General features: G+C 36.5%; 1 protein-coding gene across 3 annotated transcripts in view; it reads left to right on the top strand.

Moving 5' to 3' along the window:
• DOCK9 (dedicator of cytokinesis 9) overlaps positions 1 to 16,412 on the top strand; it is a 73,924-nt gene extending 57,512 nt beyond the window's left edge. Inside the window, exons 33-41 of one of the 3 annotated variants that reach the window (XM_042866908.1) lie at positions 1,097 to 1,217; positions 1,533 to 1,666; positions 4,733 to 4,847; positions 5,051 to 5,117; positions 6,565 to 6,612; positions 9,688 to 9,731; positions 15,004 to 15,119; positions 15,752 to 15,889; positions 16,179 to 16,412. In XM_042866908.1, the coding sequence (XP_042722842.1) occupies positions 1,097 to 1,217; positions 1,533 to 1,666; positions 4,733 to 4,847; positions 5,051 to 5,117; positions 6,565 to 6,612; positions 9,688 to 9,731; positions 15,004 to 15,119; positions 15,752 to 15,889; positions 16,179 to 16,397 (1,002 nt within the window). In that variant the 3' untranslated portion in view covers positions 16,398 to 16,412. Of the gene's footprint in view, positions 1 to 1,096; positions 1,218 to 1,532; positions 1,667 to 4,732; positions 4,848 to 5,050; positions 5,118 to 6,564; positions 6,613 to 9,036; positions 9,174 to 9,687; positions 9,732 to 15,003; positions 15,120 to 15,751; positions 15,890 to 16,178 lie in introns of all 3 variants that reach the window. The other 2 variants (XM_042866907.1, XM_042866906.1) reach the window with 2 other exon arrangements.
• Positions 16,413 to 16,948: the final 536 nt, after the last annotated feature.

Here is a 16,948-nt window from a genome sequence, read left to right as displayed (position 1 = left end):
CCTTTGGATCATTTATCAACAGTCCTCATTAACCGGAGAGGTTCCAGACAACTGGAGGCTAGTGAATGTGGCATCCATGTGGCATCCTGTCTGCCTGACCTTGGTATCAGCGAAAGTATTGAGTTGGGAGAAAGTGTTGATCAGCGTTAGGGCAGGAAGGCCCTACAGAAGGATCTGGACAGGCTGGAGTAATGGTCTGAGTCCATTTATATGAGGTTCAACTAGAACAAGTGATGGGTCCTCTACTTTGGTCACAGTGACTACAGGCAATGCTACAGGATTGGCGTAGAGTGGCAGGAAAGATGTGCAGAGGAAAAGGATCTGGAGGTGTTAGTTGACAGCTAAACGAGAACCAGCAGTGTACCCAAGTGGCCAAGAAGGCCAATGTTTTCCTGGCTTGTATCAGAAATAGAGCAGTCAGCAGCAGCAGGAAGGTGGTCATTTCCCTGTTCTTGGCACTGGTGAGGCTGCACTTAGAGAACTGTGCTCAGTTTTGGGCCCCTCATTGCAAGAAGGACAGTGCAGCACTGGAGTGTGTCCAGAGAAGGACAGCAAAGCTGGTGAGGGTCTGAAGCACAAGTCTTACGAGGAGCAGCTGAGGAAACTGGGGGTGTTCAGTCTGGAGAAGAGAAGGCTCAGGGTAGACCTTATTGCTCTCTGCAGTGAAATGAAAGGAGGTTGTGGCGAGGTGGGGGGTTGGCCTCTTCTCCCAGATCACACTGATAGGCTGTGAGGTAATGGCCTCAAGTTGTGCCTGAGGAGGTTCAGTTTGAATATTAGAAGGCATTTCTACTCTGAAAGAGTGGTGAGGCATTGGAACAGGCTGCCCAAGGGAAGTGGTGAAGTCACCATCCCTGGAGATGTTCACAACACGTGGAGATGTGGAACACAGGTAACATGGTTTAGTGGGAATGGTGATGATGCATTGACAGTTGGACTAGGTGATCTTAGAGGTCTTTTCTAGCTGTAATGATTCTGTCATTCTATATAGTAAACGCTGCATTAGAAAATAAAGTATGTATTACTAACTATACCCATAATGTTGGAAAACAATAATCATATCTTCCTTTATTCCTTTTTTTTTTTTCCCAAGCAGAGTGGAAAGGATGATGGGCTAAATTTGCCGACTGCAAATCAGCTGGTAACACCACAAAAAGCAGTAAACACATTGGATAATAACCTTCCTAAAGATCTGTTTGGTGTTATCTCTGGCATTGGTAAGCACTTAAAAAAAACAAAACAAAACAAAACAAAAACCTAAAAAAGGAAGAAGTTTTCTTTTGTTACTAGTAGTAATTGCCCTATTTTTTAAGAAGACAAATTCCTGTTTTTTGGGAGCTATTGGGAATAGGTGAACGGTTGGACTGGATGATCTTTTAGGTCTTTTCCAACCTTGGTGATTCTATGATTCTTAAGAAATACATACATACATATACATACATATATATATATAGGGGCTTAGAGGTTGGTCTGTAGAGTGACTTTTTACAGTATATGCATTGTTTGAGATTTTTACATTTTCTTTTGTTTAGCTTCTCCATATACTACTTCAACTCCGAATATTAATTGTGTGAGGAATGCTGACTCAAGAGGCTCTCTTATAAGTACAGACTCAGGAAACAGTCTTCCTGAAAGACACAGTGACAAAAGCAATTCTCTTGACAAGGTAAACAAGCAAACAAAAAAACCCCTCAGAAACAACAACAAAAAAAATACCCGCTGAAGTGTACTCCTGAAATTTCAAGTTAACTTTTGTTATCTCTGCTGGGACTGAGCTTTCAAGAATAACTTCAGAGCAGCGTTTTCAGAAGTTTTTGTTTTATCTTCTTTTGAGAAACACATGTCGTATGAGCTCTTCTAACAGTGTTTTTATTAAGCTGTTCTGCAGAAAATGCAGTCTGATTTTCAATTTAGAAACATGAGCAAGCACTTGTTTTTTTCCCTTTAGATAAGGGTATGAGGTTAAGAGCATTAAATGTTGCCTGTGAGAACTAAACTCTGGTTATGCGAGATTTTGTGGAGGTCATCACTCTATCTGTTCAACACACAATATATGTAATACAAGCATTTTTAAAATCAATTACTATCAATTCTCTTAAGTGACTTATATTAGTTTGACTTTTCTAAAGCATTTCACTTGGAACCTGTTACAAAGTAGGAGTTTTGGTTCTGGTAGCTGTGAGTTATTCAGTTGTGTCTTTATAGAGCTTGTATTTATGCTGATCACGTTTCATTTTCTTAGATCTTGTTGTGCATGTCACAACACGATAACTTTTTCCCTTGACCCTGACATGCCTTCGTGTGGCAGAGAGAGAAGCTTCTCAGAAGGCACTCTGCTCATGCTATGCGTCCTAATGGAGGAGAAGAAGAAAATTCTCACCCTGCAAAGAAAAACCGTGTTACTATGGATTTTTCGCTTCTGACAATTCCAGTTTTGCCAGAGAAAATTATGCATGCTGCTTTCTCCCTTCAGTTACAAGAAGTATTTGGTTTTTGTGCTTGGTATAGTTAAGCTTCTGAGTGAAGTGTGTGTGATCAATAGTTTTGCCACTTCTTTTGCAACAGTTGAATCTCAAGGCAAATATATGCGAAGCAACCACGTACCAAACCTGTAATAGTTCATTTATGTAATTTAGTTAAGTCAGAACTATCCATTAGTTTACCTATTAGCAGAATCTGAGTCATATATTTCTTAATATAAATATGTTTTCTTTCACATTCTTTGACAGAAATGCCTTGGACACCTGCTGTTGCTAAAATGGCAATACTGTCATTCATTACTTAGTTTTTATATTGTTAATTACTAACGTGCAGTGTTTTCTCTAAAAGGGTTTTCAAAGGAGTCAAAATCCTTTGAAAATTCTACTCTGATCTGCCAATTTAGGTAATAGAGAGTTCATGTTTTGCATGCTGTTAATTTCTTGTGTGAAAAATACTTAATTCTGGCTTCTTAGTCATTGCTTTCCAAAGTTTCTGTTAGATCAGCTGTTCATTGCATGTATTTTCAAATTTTTGCTCATTGCTTGGTTTCATCTTAATTTTCATTCAGAATAACCTGTAGAACTAGCCTTGTGGAAAAAGAATTCGCTAGAAACTATTTCTATTTTAATATGGCCTTTCTTTGTATGCTACTGAGTTAAAACTTGTTTTAACTGTGTACATTTTCAACTTTTAGAGGGAGTTCTATCTCTAAACAGTATCAAAATTATAGAAAACTCAAAAACCGGTTTCTGTTCTGTCACTCATTAATTGCCTGCTCCATTTCGGTTTGCATATAACTATACAGTAGTACTTCCTTATTCACTAGAGATTCTGTATTTATTTGAAGTGAACAATTTGTGGGACCTTTAGAATCAGGAGTGTTCAGGTTTATGCAGGTGTCTACTTCCTTCTAAACTGAAGTAATTTATTTCTAGTATTACTATAACGTCATGTGGTTTCACTGCATACAATGGCTAGTATGTGAGAGACTGCATCGATTGTTTTAGGAACATGGAACATCAGTAGTCAACATTCAGTAGTCAATTGATGCCTGTGCAAAGTGTCATGGATTAGCATTTCTCTTGCTTTCAGTGAGGAGTGTTCCTGGAAGGACTATTCTGCCCTTGAGGTATTGGAACTCAGTTTGAGAAACCAAGTGCTCTCCCACAAGTCTGTTTTTATTTTTATTTTCATTTTTGTTTTTGTTTTTCTAATGTTGATATAAAGGATTACCTCTTACGCTGGTATGTGGCCTTAAAAAGTTAATGAGTCCGACGTTATCAAGCTTCTATGTAGAAACTGTTGCACAGATCAATTATATCAGAACATTAACTCTCCAGAAAATAATTTAAATGGCTGGTTCATCTTTCATTGGGATAAGTAGCCTCACATTGGAAGGGAGGAATTGGCAATGAAGAAGGTGGAATATATCCTTTAAATGAACATTCAGCTTCACACTGAGGATTTTATAACACTTGATTGTGTAAAAATGATTGTTTTACAAATAGGTCATTGCCTAAAGCTCTCTTTCTATATTCTCAGTTCTACTTTTTTTCTTTTTGTAGCCCTTTATGCAGTAAATTTTGAAAGTTGTCAAGCTGTCATGTTGGTTTTTTTTTTTTTTTTTTTTGTTAGTTTGTTTTTTCTTTTTGGACAGATTTTGGGATTTCCTTCAGTAATGAGTATTGTAGATTGGCTTCTCACAAGTGTAGGGTCTTTACAAAGGGAGGAAAGGGTTTTTTTGTTTGTTTGTTTGTTTTTTAAGGCAAAGGCAGATTATTTATCAGTAGATGCAGAATGCACATTATTTCCATACCTGTGTGTTTCCCTTGGGATTCTTCGCTTTCCAGTAGAATTGTGTGGAGTCAGTTCTGCCTGCAGTTCAACGTAAAATCTTCAAAAGCAAAGGAGGATGTATGTGTTGCCTAACAGCGTGTAATTTTTAAAGTATTTACACTAAGCAAAGAGGGCAAGCCTCAGTTTGCAGTCACTGTTAGGTAACTTCTCTTATTCGTCCTCCTTGGGAGAAAATTTGTGCAAAGAAGGAAATGAAAATAAACAAAAGTAAAGAGGTTTGATTTCTATACTTATGTGTACTGTGTGTGTTTTAGAGGCCTATCTCTACATAAAACATTTTTGTCTCCGTTCTGAGATCCTTTTTCTGTTTCAGGAATTAATAAGGCAATTTAAAACATTTTAGTTTATTATCAGTTTAGGAAACTTTCAGCCAAACTGTTTATTTTCTTTTCAGAACCAACAGAGCAGCACTTTGGGAAGTTCTGTAGTTCGATATGACAAACTTGACCAAGCAGAGATCAAGAGTCTGCTTATGTGTTTCCTTCATATCTTGAGAAGTATGTCAGAAGGTAGGTAATTCCACCTATTTTTAAAAAATATGTAATGATGGATTGGATTTATGCGCATGACTTAATATCTTTTGTAACCTCACAAGCCATTTTTATTGAGATCCTAATTATCTGAAAACCAAGAACAGCTTTCTAGCTCTCCACTTAATGCTTTTTTGTGCTTACTGCCTTTGTCTTGTTTTTCATATTTTTCGTTTTCCTAGATGCGTTGTTTACTTATTGGAACAAGGCTACGAAATCTGAACTCATGGACTTCTTCACAATTACAGAGTAAGATTTTTTTTGAGTTTATCATAAAATCATACATTTCACTGTGCTGTTAAAATCTTGAGCGTGGACAGAAATGTATGTGTTACTCTTGATTGTTTGAAAAGCAATATCACAGTAAGTCTTGATTAGAAATCCTTAACTTGATGTGCACAATTGCATGTCTGTCCAACTCCATAACAGTTTCTGGAATTAGGCTATGCAGAAATGACCTCAGAAGGTTCTTAAACTGTAAGTAGTGCTCAGAATTTCATTTCTTGTGCAAGTGGAATGGACTGTCTTGTTGACTTGCCTGCATTCAAATGCATCTTGTAATGCAAACTTGTGGAATGATATGGCTGCGTATGAAAATCATTTGAATCAAATGACTTCGGAAACAAAGGGAAATTAATTGTCTTCCTAGCTTTCCTCTTGGAAACAAAATATATGATGAATCCATTATTTCTTATTAGCTGCTATATTTCAGCCTATTCACATGTAGTATTGTTTATTCATGAGAACTAACTGATAAATAAAAAACAAGTATGGTGCTGTTGACTGGAAGTAGTGCAACACAGAAGCTTTTCTGCATGTCTTGTTTCGTTGATTTGTTTTTCTTCATTTCAGTTGTTACAGACTCAGTCACTATAATATCAGTAATTAATTGTTATGTAATGTGATACTCAAAGTTCATTTTAGAAATATGTTACAAATAGTGTTTTAATTCAGCCACTGAGTACAGATGGCATTATATTGATTGTACTGAAAACAGAACTGGGCAGGTAAATGAGCACAGGTAGTAGACTGAAGCATGAGGTATAAACTGTATGAAATGAGTGAACAATGTTTTTCCCTTAATGGCCTCTTGTTTAAGGGCAAGGTAGAATTAGTTTTTGATCTGATCAGTAATCTCAGATTACCATCACAGTATCAGTTTAAGGAATACAGAACAAAATAAAATTCCCATCATAGAATTTAGGTTAGAAAAGACCCTTAAGATCGAATGATGCAAGTGATGTCCCCCAGTGCCACATCTGCGCAGAAAGTAGACCAGATGGCCTTTAAATGTCCCTTCCAACCTCAACCATTCTATGATTTTGTGACGTAACATTTGAACTTGGTGCTAATAATTTTCTAATGTGCTCTGCTTTTTCATTATTTGACTCCTAGCTTGTTGTTGCAAGACTCATACTAGATGTTTTGATGCAGAAATGTTGAGATTGATGTGGTCTTTTTATACTAATCCTGATTTAACTAAAACAGCAACCATTCCTGATTGATTTCAGAGGTCCTGAATCAGTTATTCTTGGCTGGGGACTGGAAACTAATTTTAAGGGTTGGAGAGATAAAATTTCATGGCATAAGAGTTTAAAGTTAAACAAGAAAAAAAAAAAGTTGAGTAATTCCAATGAACAGAAACTTATAAAGGATTTTTGTGTTATTTTTCTGACTTTTTATGTGTTCTCTGTAGAGTGTGCTTACATCAGTTCCAGTACATGGGAAAACGATACATAGCCAGGTACTGTGTGGAATTTAAATGTTACTGTATTGTCTACTCAGAATAATAGCCTGTACAGTCCTGTATCCACTAAAAGTAATAATGGGCGCAGAACTCTGCTACAAATACATTATATGGGAGTGGAAATGTTGTTGTAAAGTTATACATAACAATTTGAAGTAAGTGGTTATTATATTAACAATTCTGAAGCAGATACCACACTTCTAGATAGGATACAGAATGTTGTGTGCTGTGTTTATTATAAATTACTTTGCAATTCACCCACCCTTCCTACTGTCTTTTTACTGAAGAGTTTTTTCCTTGAAGTAATGTCTTTTGGGAAGAAGTTTTATCATTTTAATATTTGATTTATTCACTCGGCCATAAAACCATGTCAGTTGAAATGTTATAGAAATTTAATAAAGTGTCTTCAGTGAAAGGTGAGTAGTAGACATTTCTACTCTGCTGTTTTTCAGTTCTTCTAGGTACTTCTGGGTACCTGTATGGTTCCCATTGGCTGCTGTTTAAGAGAAAATCTCAGAAATATGTATATAGTATGTACTTGTTTCAAAGTAATGCCTCCTATTTATTTCATGAAAACAACAATAGATACAAAAAGCACAAAAGCACTGTTTGGTAGAGTAAATTCTCAGCTACAAAACACTATTTTTCAACACAGTCACCGCCATTAGCTGTGCCTTTTCACCACCAGTGCACAAGAGCTTGCGTGCTTCACTCATAAAAATCTGCACCACTGCAGGTGACCCACTGTCCCCACTGCTGAAACTCATCACCACTGCCTCGGTGTACTCACATCCACTATTTGGTCTCTAGAAATGTTCAGCAAGCACCAATGAATGTCAGTGGCTGCCATTTTCTCTGCATGGAGGAATTCAGTGACACCCCTTTGTTTCATACGTGCTTCCATGTTGGATGTCATTCTGTCAGACTGCCCCTCTGTTGCCATCTGTCACACAGTCACAGCGTGTAATGGAACACTGGTGGGAAAGTTCAGCCTCTGCTGCCATGCAAACACCGTGTGTCTCTGATGTGGGCTAACATAAAATGGGAGGCATTACTTTTGGAGCAGCTTTTGTACTCAAGTATTTGAATATGTTTGCATTAGTGTGTTCTTTCATACCAAGTATTTTTTTAAATAGAGTAAAATGTAGTAATCTGTCTGGGCTTCACACTGTGGCATACATGGTGGTCCTGTTATAACTAAATTTGTAGAGTTCAAATACTGGTCCTCTTGAGCTTGGTGGGAGAGAAATTGCAGAGCTCGGATGGTAAGATGTTTAGCTTTTTGTTTTAAGTTCAGTGGTATGTGAGTGTGTTTCTACAAACAACAAACATGACTACCTTCCTGGAATTTTTTCAGGAAAAGATCTCATCCATGTTTGCACAACTTCAAAAAGATGAATAATAATCAGCAACCAAAGCAAGTCTGTCTTTGCTAAGGCTTTGATTTTTAACCTTTGTGCTCTAATAAACTCTGGATTTACAGAAGCTTGTGATTTTAGGCTTTTCATAAAAAAAATGATAAAATTATTGAAAAATATATAAAGAAACAAACATCAAAACCAACCAACCAAAAGAAAGTTTAATTCCTTTGACTAGTTTTTAGAAAAGAACTACCCTCCTTCCTTTTTTACTGATCGCTTAGTTTGTGTAGTGCATGTTATGCTAAAAAAAGACTTAAGCTATAGAAGTCATTTGTGTTCTGCAGAATTATTGAATTTCCCCAATTAATGTAGCTTTCTAGTCTTTCATGTTGTTACACTAAAGTATATGACATACTTTGCACATACTCTTAAAATACACAAAGGACACAGAACGAAAAGGAACAGGGAAATATTCAGGCACTGGTTGTCATTTTTCATTAGCTCTGGTGGTGGTACACAATAGGAATTTAGCCTGTACTGATTGCTAACACAGATCACCTTTCTGTTCTCTTCACTTGATTGCTGCAAGTTTAACAAAGTGTATGGCTCTTCTCCCTTCCTGCTTGGGTAAGATGTCCACAATAATACTTCAGTTAATTCCTACTCTTCCCTGTTGCATGTATGCTTTCTAATTTTACCACCATGTGTCTTTTTCTAGCTTTTTTTCTAAAAATTTTATATAAGGTTTTGGGTTCCAAATATCTTTGGAATCTTTGTATTCTCAAATATTGATGTGCGCAAGAGCTCTGAAGTAAATCTAGCATTTTCAGAGCAACTACTCGTGTGCTTTTGCTGTTGTGCTTTGAGATTTTTAGGAAAGCATTTGCTGTGATGCTTTTTTTTTAAGCAACCTATTTTTGTTTTGTAAGTAAAACATTAAATAGGTTGCATTATGACTCTTTCTATAAAACTTCTTGTAGCTGCTTGACTAACACTTCCTGTCTTGCTGCTGATTGACATGTCTAACTTTTGCTTCTATCCCATTTCACCCATCTTGCAGGAACCAGGAGGGGTTGGGATCCATAGTTCATGATCGAAAATCTCAGACATTGCCTGTTTCCCGTAACAGAACAGGAATGATGCATGCCAGATTGCAGCAGCTGAGCAGCCTGGATAACTCTCTCACTTTTAACCACAGTAAGTCTCATGACATGGTAACATTCATCATCTTCAGCCAGTACCACAACACCACACAGGTCCCAGAGCCACACCAGTGCATTTCGATGACTTTTATTATTCTAGGTCGAGCGAATAACTGGAAAAAATGGATGGTCTGTTCCCTGCTTTGTGATAAAACAATTAATGCTGGCTGATGCCGTAACATGGAGCGTGGTTAACGATACTATATTTAAAAAACTTTTTTTTTTTTTCTTTTCAACTGCATACACTTCTGCTCTGTTGGACACATAGTTACAGAGTACAGAGTTGAGTTGTTTTCTATTTGCTTCATAAAACTTCATTTTTTTTCCCCAACTCGGTCTTATGATTAATCTGAAAACAAAAATTAACACTTTGACCATATCTCCATGTTTTGACATCTGCTAAGGAGAAATAAGCTTCTTAAAATTTCTACAGAGAATGTGAAGCCCATGATTTAGTTTGTCTGGAAGTCAAAAAGCGTCCAATAATGAAGTGATTTTTCTGTTTTCAGTGTGAGAAAGATATCAAGTATTCTTGGAATTTCTGTAGACAATGGTAAGATTTAATCAGGTTGAAGTCAGCTTCTATAAGACTGCTGTATTGAAAACTAAATCTGCTTATGTCCTATCTTTTTAAATATGCTGCTCTTAAATTGCAAGTTATGCTGTATGTAAAGTATTCAGAAGCACCATTTTGCAATTTTCAGCTTCAAAAGCAATTAAGCTGGTTGACTAATCCAGTAGAATAAACTGGATAACTGGGTCTGAAAAGAATGGTGTGCAGTAAAGCAGTTATTTGACTTACACTATACTCATTTCTTGATTTCCTGAGCATATCTAACTGTCCCCTACAGATACTTAAAATCTTTTAGCTCGTTATTTGTTATGTTACAAGCAACGGTCAACATAATTACCCAAGACTTACCACGCAGTTTGGTGGAAAACAAAAAAACCCACCCTGTTTATAAATGCATTTTCATATAATTTTAAATACAAAACATTCTTTGAATTAGATAGTTCATAAAACTATATAGTTCTGGAAAATATTTTTTCATGTAAGCAGTCTCCTGCTACTGTATTCATGCTGTATCAGTTCTGCTTCTACAAATTTTTACATGTTTTTTGATACACAAAAGTGCTTTCACACTGTATAACTACATGTTCTGTATGGTAAAATATTCTGTACAGGAATATTGATTTAAAAAAATTCTCTGGGAAATAAATCACCTCGTTGCTTCTGGACTTTATGTGCAAAACTCAACCAAGTTGACTGATTTTAAGGACAGTGAGCTGAAAGATTTTAATAAATGCATGCTTATGTAAGAATAAACTTTCTGTTCTTTTCCAACTAGTTTGAAGGAATTATCACAGTGTCTCATTCAGTCAATTTTCAGTTAAGTGATAGCAGTGTTTTTAATGCTGTACGTTTAATAAATATAAGGATGTTAGACTTTGTATTGACCATGGTTTTTTAAGGTGAAAACATGTTACTATGAAAGCCATGTCAAATGTTAAAATGATTTTTATGTCTTTTGTGTCTTGTTTTCTGACTTACAGTTTTGTGTTGTCGTCACTCCATCTGTATTATTTATATAGAATAGAATAGAATCATAGAGTCATTACAGTTGAAAAAGACCTCTAAGATCATCCAGTCCAATGTCCACCTACCACCAATATTCTCCACTAAACCACATCCCAAAATACTACCTCTGCCCTTTCCTTAAACACGTCCAGGGACAGTGACTCCTGTTCCAGCGCCCGACCACTCTTTCAGAGAAGAAATGCTTTCTAATTTCCAAAATGAACCTTCCTTGGTGCAACTTGAGACTGTTACCTCACAGCCTATCACTGTTACCTGGGAGAAGAGGCGAACGCTCACCTTGCCACAACCTCCTTTCATGTCATTGCAGAGAGCAATAGATGATAGATGAAGTCTTCTCTGAGCCTCCTCTTCTCCAGATTAAACGCCCCTGGTTTCTCCAGCAGCTCCTCATAGGACTTATGCTCCAGACCCTCACCAGCTTTGCTGCCCTTCTCTGGATATGCTCCAGTGCTGCACTGTCTTTTAATGAGGGGCTCAAAACTGAGCACAGTACTCAAGGTGCAACCTCACCATAGCTGGCTTCATCTTCCTCCTCCTTTGTCCTGCTAGCTACACTATTTCTGATACAAGTCAGATTGCTGTTGGCCTTCTTGGCCGCCTGGGCACACTGCTAGCATTCAGAACTTTAATAAATCTTTTGGATAACATATATACTCACATAGTTAGGATGTATATGATGGAAATCCTTGCTCTCGTGCCAAAAGATAGTGATTTTAGAAACAACATTGTCTGTAAATGTAATTTATAAACTTCATTTCTCCCTTTTTAATTATTAATCCAAGGAAAAGAACTGATATCATGGTATAGGTGATATGTCAGATCTCTGAGGAATTTCAGTGTAGTTTTGTGACTTACATGTGAAAGAAAATAAGACTTATATTGAAATTTCTGAAGCCTCAGAAGAAACAGCAAGAAGATGGATCTATATGTGTGTCATCTGTGTTAAAGGAGAGGAGGAAGCTCAGTATAACACAGTGACATACAAATGTACATAAGAAGAGATATACCTTCAGCTGTATTGGCAGTTTACAGTTGATGTTGAGCTCAGTCATTAAAGGTTATTCTATTTTCAGAGTTCTTAGATAGTTTTAAATGCATGTTCGTATGCATGTCTAGATAGATCTCCATATCATATATGTTAGATGTCTTCTAATGAAGCCCAACTGAGTTTTACTTTGTTTGCATCCTGCCCAAAACTTCTGCAATAATGCAGTGTAAGCAAAGGCTAGTTTATTGTAAATTATTAATGGAAAGAAAAAGTTTGAACTGTTTGGAATGTTGTGGATTGGCTGCAGCTTCTGGTCAGAAGAGTGAAATATCAAGAGTTGGAAAGGACCCACAATAATTATCAAGCCCAACTCCCAGCTTCTCACAGCACCACCCAAAATCCGAACACTGATGGTGCTGTCCAGGTGCTCTTTGCTCCAGCAGCTTGGGGATGTGACCACTGCCCTGAGCACCAGTTCCGTGCCTGACCACCCTCTGGTGCAGAACCTTTTCCTAACACCGAACTGACCTTCCTCTGATCAGCTCTTTGCTATTCCCTTGGGTCTTCCCCTCTGAACCCCTTGTGGGGAAGCTGTAGGCCTCTGTTAAGCCTCTTTTTAGTCTTCTTTTCCCCGAGCTGAACAAACCAAGAGACCTCAACCGCTCCTTCTACATCTTGCTATCTAGAACCTTTGTCATCTTCACAGCTCTTTTCTGGATGCTCTCTAGTAGCTGGATCTTATGTGCCCCAAAGTGCACCCAGCGCGCTGCAGTGAAGCCACACCAGCACAGAGCAGAGCCAGACAATCCCTTCTCTCATCTGGCTGGCAGTGCTGTTTCTGATGCACCCCCTCAGGATGTGGTTGGCCCTTCTGGCTGCCAGGGCAGATGTGTACTCAGTGTGTATTCATTTTGCCATTGATCTGAATCCTCAGGTCCTATTCTGTGAAGCTGATCTCCAGCTTCTCATCTCCTGTTCTGTACATATATCCAGGATTTTCCTGTCCCAGGTGGAGAATCTGTCACTGCTCTTGTTGAACTTCATACAGTTGGTGATTGCCCAGCCTGCTATTTCATCTAGATCTCTCTCAAGGCCCTTCTACCCTTGAGTGAGTCAACAGTTCCTTGTAATTTAGTATCATCTGCAAGCTTTCTTAGTATACATTCAATTCCTGTGTTAAGCTCACTTATTAAAGCATTAACAAGAACTGGTCCTAAAATGGAGCAGTGCTGAATCCCCACTGTGGCTGACTGCCAGCCTGATGTAACCCCACTTATTATAGCAGTTTGAGTCCAACCTGTCAACCAATTGTTCTCCCATCCTATTATGTACTTGTCTAGCTGTATGCTGGACATTTTGTCCAGAAGGATACTGTGACAGTATTGCAAACTCTTGTAAAATCCAAAATAATCACATCAGCTGGCTTCTCTTGGTCAGCTAGATGTGTGATTTTGTTATAAAAGGAAAGGTAGTTAATCAGGATTTTCTCCTTGTGAACAGTTTGTGGCCTAGACCAATGGCTGTATTATCTTTCAAATGTATTTCAGTGGCTTTCAGGATAATGTTTTCTGAATTTAGCAGGCACTGGAGTGAGACTCATAGGTCCGTAATTACCAGAGTTGGCTTTTTTATTCTTCCTGTCTTTTTTACTCTTCCTGAAAACTGGAACAACTCTGGAACATAGGATTTATAATAACCTTTCTTTATATCTGGAAGAGCAAACAAAATATTTCTTTAAACAGTATTTTTCCTGTCCTCAGTGGGGTTTTCAAAATAGTCATCATCTCTTGATATCTTCAATGGTACCGAAACTGTAGGACACCTGAAGTCCTACCTAAACTGTAGTCACCTAAAGGTGACTGCTATGAAAAAGACTTTTTCTTGAATTTATTTAAGGAAAAAAATACTTTTACAAAAATGAAAATATTGGCAAGTGGCTGTTATGTTAAAACTTGCTTCAAAATACTGATTGTTTCTTTCTGTCGTTACAGAGTTATAAGAGGTAATGGAACTGAAATTGTAGAGAAAAAACACGGGAAAAGGATGAAGTGGAGGCAGGGAGAATATCACACACACACACACACGCACACACACACACTTTTATATATATATATATGCATATATATTGCAAAAAGGGGTATACTTGCTAACAGAAAACGTGTAAATCTGTAGAAACTGATGGTTATTCTGGATCCTTTCCATGCAGAATACACTAGTGCAGGTTTTACCAATCTTTTTTCCTACACTTTGTAGCTTTTTTATTTGCTTGTTTCAAGTTCATTCTTCATTGTTTTGTTCTTAAAAACAAACACCGTGACTTTTCTTTTAACGCTACACCTAATGGTAGGTCTACTTAGTCTGGATAAAGAAAGAGGAAAACAATGGTATCTGCAGTTGCATAGTTAAGTAGGGTAGCAAAGGGTACAGAAAAAATGGCTAGGTGACAGCCTAAAAGAATTTCATCTCTTCTTAGACTCAGTGAGTTCAAGTTATACTTCTAGCAATGCTAAGTTGTCTATGTTGGGCTATCTAATATTTTAACATGATTCACACCAAATTTGTGCAAAGCAGCCAGATCACATCTGTCAATCCAGTTCTGAAAGATCAGTGTTAGGAAACATAAACAATGTATTTTAACCATTGCTGAAGCATGCTGTTTTTTAAATTATTTGATTGCATTACAGAACAAAAGTCAATAAAGTATTTTGGTTAAACATGGAGTTATTGCATGCTATTCCTACAGAGCATAATTACTTCCTTAGGTCTTCAACTGTGTATAAGTGCATGTATTCCTTTGGTGTTCTGTATTTTAATAATGATTGAATTCAATATCATTATAACATCACTAAATCACCAGTGCATATTTTCAGCTGTAACTTCATGCTACTGAGGCATTTATTTTGTGAATATATGTATGTATGTATACATGTATAAGTATATATTTTTATTTATACATTTGTGCGTATACATACATATATATATGAAACATCAAACATTTTAATGTTTTCCTTGCTATTTATTGTTTCTGTTGTTGGCATTTGTACTTTATTCTATGATCTTGTGCAAATTATGCTAAAATAATTGTTTGCACATATTTGACAAATGGATATTAATTATTTTTCTGTATTGAATGTTAACTCCTGTCAGGCTTTATATTTGTCAATCTTCTCAGCAAGTCTTTTGGAAATAAAATACATGTAAATTTGTGCACTAAGCACTTACACTTAATTTTTGTAGGCTATGGCCATTCAGATGCAGACGTTCTTCACCAGTCTTTACTGGAAGCAAATACTGCCACAGAAGTTTGCCTTACAATTCTGGATACTCTATCATTATTCACAATGGCTTTTAAGGTTTGTCCTTGAATTTATGTTAACATCTCCTATAATTATACCAAAAAAAAATTTTTTTGGCAAAACTGTTTTTAAAATTTTATTTTAAATTGCATAGCATACACTGTAGTTCTGTAACTTGGCACTTTTTAGCATTTCTGGTATTGTATTTCGTTGTTGTGGCATTTAACATCTCATAACCTGTTGAACCTTTCGCTTCAGTTGCCCAATGTACTCCATATTGATCATCAGTATTCTGTTGGAAAAGCTCCTTCCTTATCTTAACTTTGTAAAAGTATTTCTGGAAACTGTAGTATCTACTTAATATGAGTGGTAAAACTGTATTTTCTATGCCAGTACCATAATTGATATTTGGATGCGCTCAGGTGCAGGCTTGTATATTGAACTTGATCTCTTCTTGTATGAAACATTCATCAGTTAACAGCACTTTCTTTATAAGCAGGATCAATGCAATGGTAGAAATATCTCATTAAACCTCAGTTATTATTGCTTGTATTATTCAATGTCTCAGTAATAATATCCAGATTTCTTTTTTTGAATTAATGTCCTGCTTTTTAAAAATATGTATGTTTTCAGAGTGGTATAAATGTGTTGCAGTATTAAATTCCTAAATTCTCACTATTAATTTAAAGAATCAGCTACTGACAGATCATGGACATAATCCACTAATGAAAAAAGTATTTGATGTATACCTCTGCTTCCTTCAAAAGAATCAGTCTGAAACAGCACTGAAAAATGTTTTCGTTGCTTTAAGGGCACTTATTTTTAAGGTAAGGAGTTTTAAAATAATTTATCTCCAAGTACTTATCTGGATTTATAGCTAGAAATATACTATCTAGAACTTTGAGAACTAAAAATTCCAAATCAAAATTCATAAAGGGCCTGGAATAATTATTGTTTGAATTGCTGTAAAAACGACTTTGTTTTGTGAACTACTGTAACTGTTTTTTCAGTTGTTTGGGACTATTCATTTGGCACTTGTGTTTTTCTTAAGATGTTTATGCTGTCAAGAGTGGGGTGTTAATGAATACCTTCTTTCTTTTCTGCTTTTTTCCTCAGTTTCCTTCTACGTTTTATGAGGGTAGAGCTGATATGTGTTCTGCCCTGTGCTATGAGATTCTGAAGTACTGCAATTCCAAATTGAGTTCAATTCGTACTGAAGCTTCGCAGTTACTGTACTTCTTAATGAGAAATAATTTTGATTACACAGGAAAGAAATCTTTTGTTAGAACACATCTACAGGTGAGTATACTTTATTTTTTGTTTGTTGTGTTTTAAAGTATTGTGTGGTCAGTACTTGTAGGTGGGCAATTGCATGCAGGAGTGCAAAGTCCTGTTGGATAAAGACGGAAATGTTTTATTTATTTGAGCAAGGTCAGTACAATTCCAAGAGTAAGAAGAGTATATCAGGTACAAGGAAATAATTTGAAGCAATTCAGTGGCCCAGCATTATGCAGAAAATTATAATTTGTGAGTAGGAAATGTGTTCTTTAGACGTTATTTTGATTAAGTAGCTTACAGCGTCATGTCTAAAGGAGAAAAGAATGAAGCAGCAAGTGCCTAGAAGTCTAAAATAAAACAGAAATACATTAAGAAAAGGCTAAAAAAGAAATAAATTGTTCTGACAAGGCTGGGAACAACAGTTCATTTCTTTTACGAGCTCTACCTGGTTCACCTAGCTGTCAGTCTTTAGACCAGAAGGTGCTTGCGCATTAAATTTATATAAAGCTCCTTTTTCTTGCTTGTCTTGCTGTACAAATGTATGTTTGTTTGTTTTGGGGGAGGGGAGAGTCTGTCAAATAGCATTTGACTTCAAGGTATAATCTTTC

This window comes from Lagopus leucura, unplaced genomic scaffold (genome assembly GCF_019238085.1).
Source record: "Lagopus leucura isolate 7727_CA_CO unplaced genomic scaffold, USGS_WTPT01 Super-Scaffold_100001, whole genome shotgun sequence".
In the NCBI taxonomy this organism is placed as follows: Eukaryota; Metazoa; Chordata; class Aves; order Galliformes; family Phasianidae; genus Lagopus; species Lagopus leucura.
Note: the sequence above shows the minus strand (reverse complement) of the source record. Positions and strands in the feature narration are given on the sequence as shown.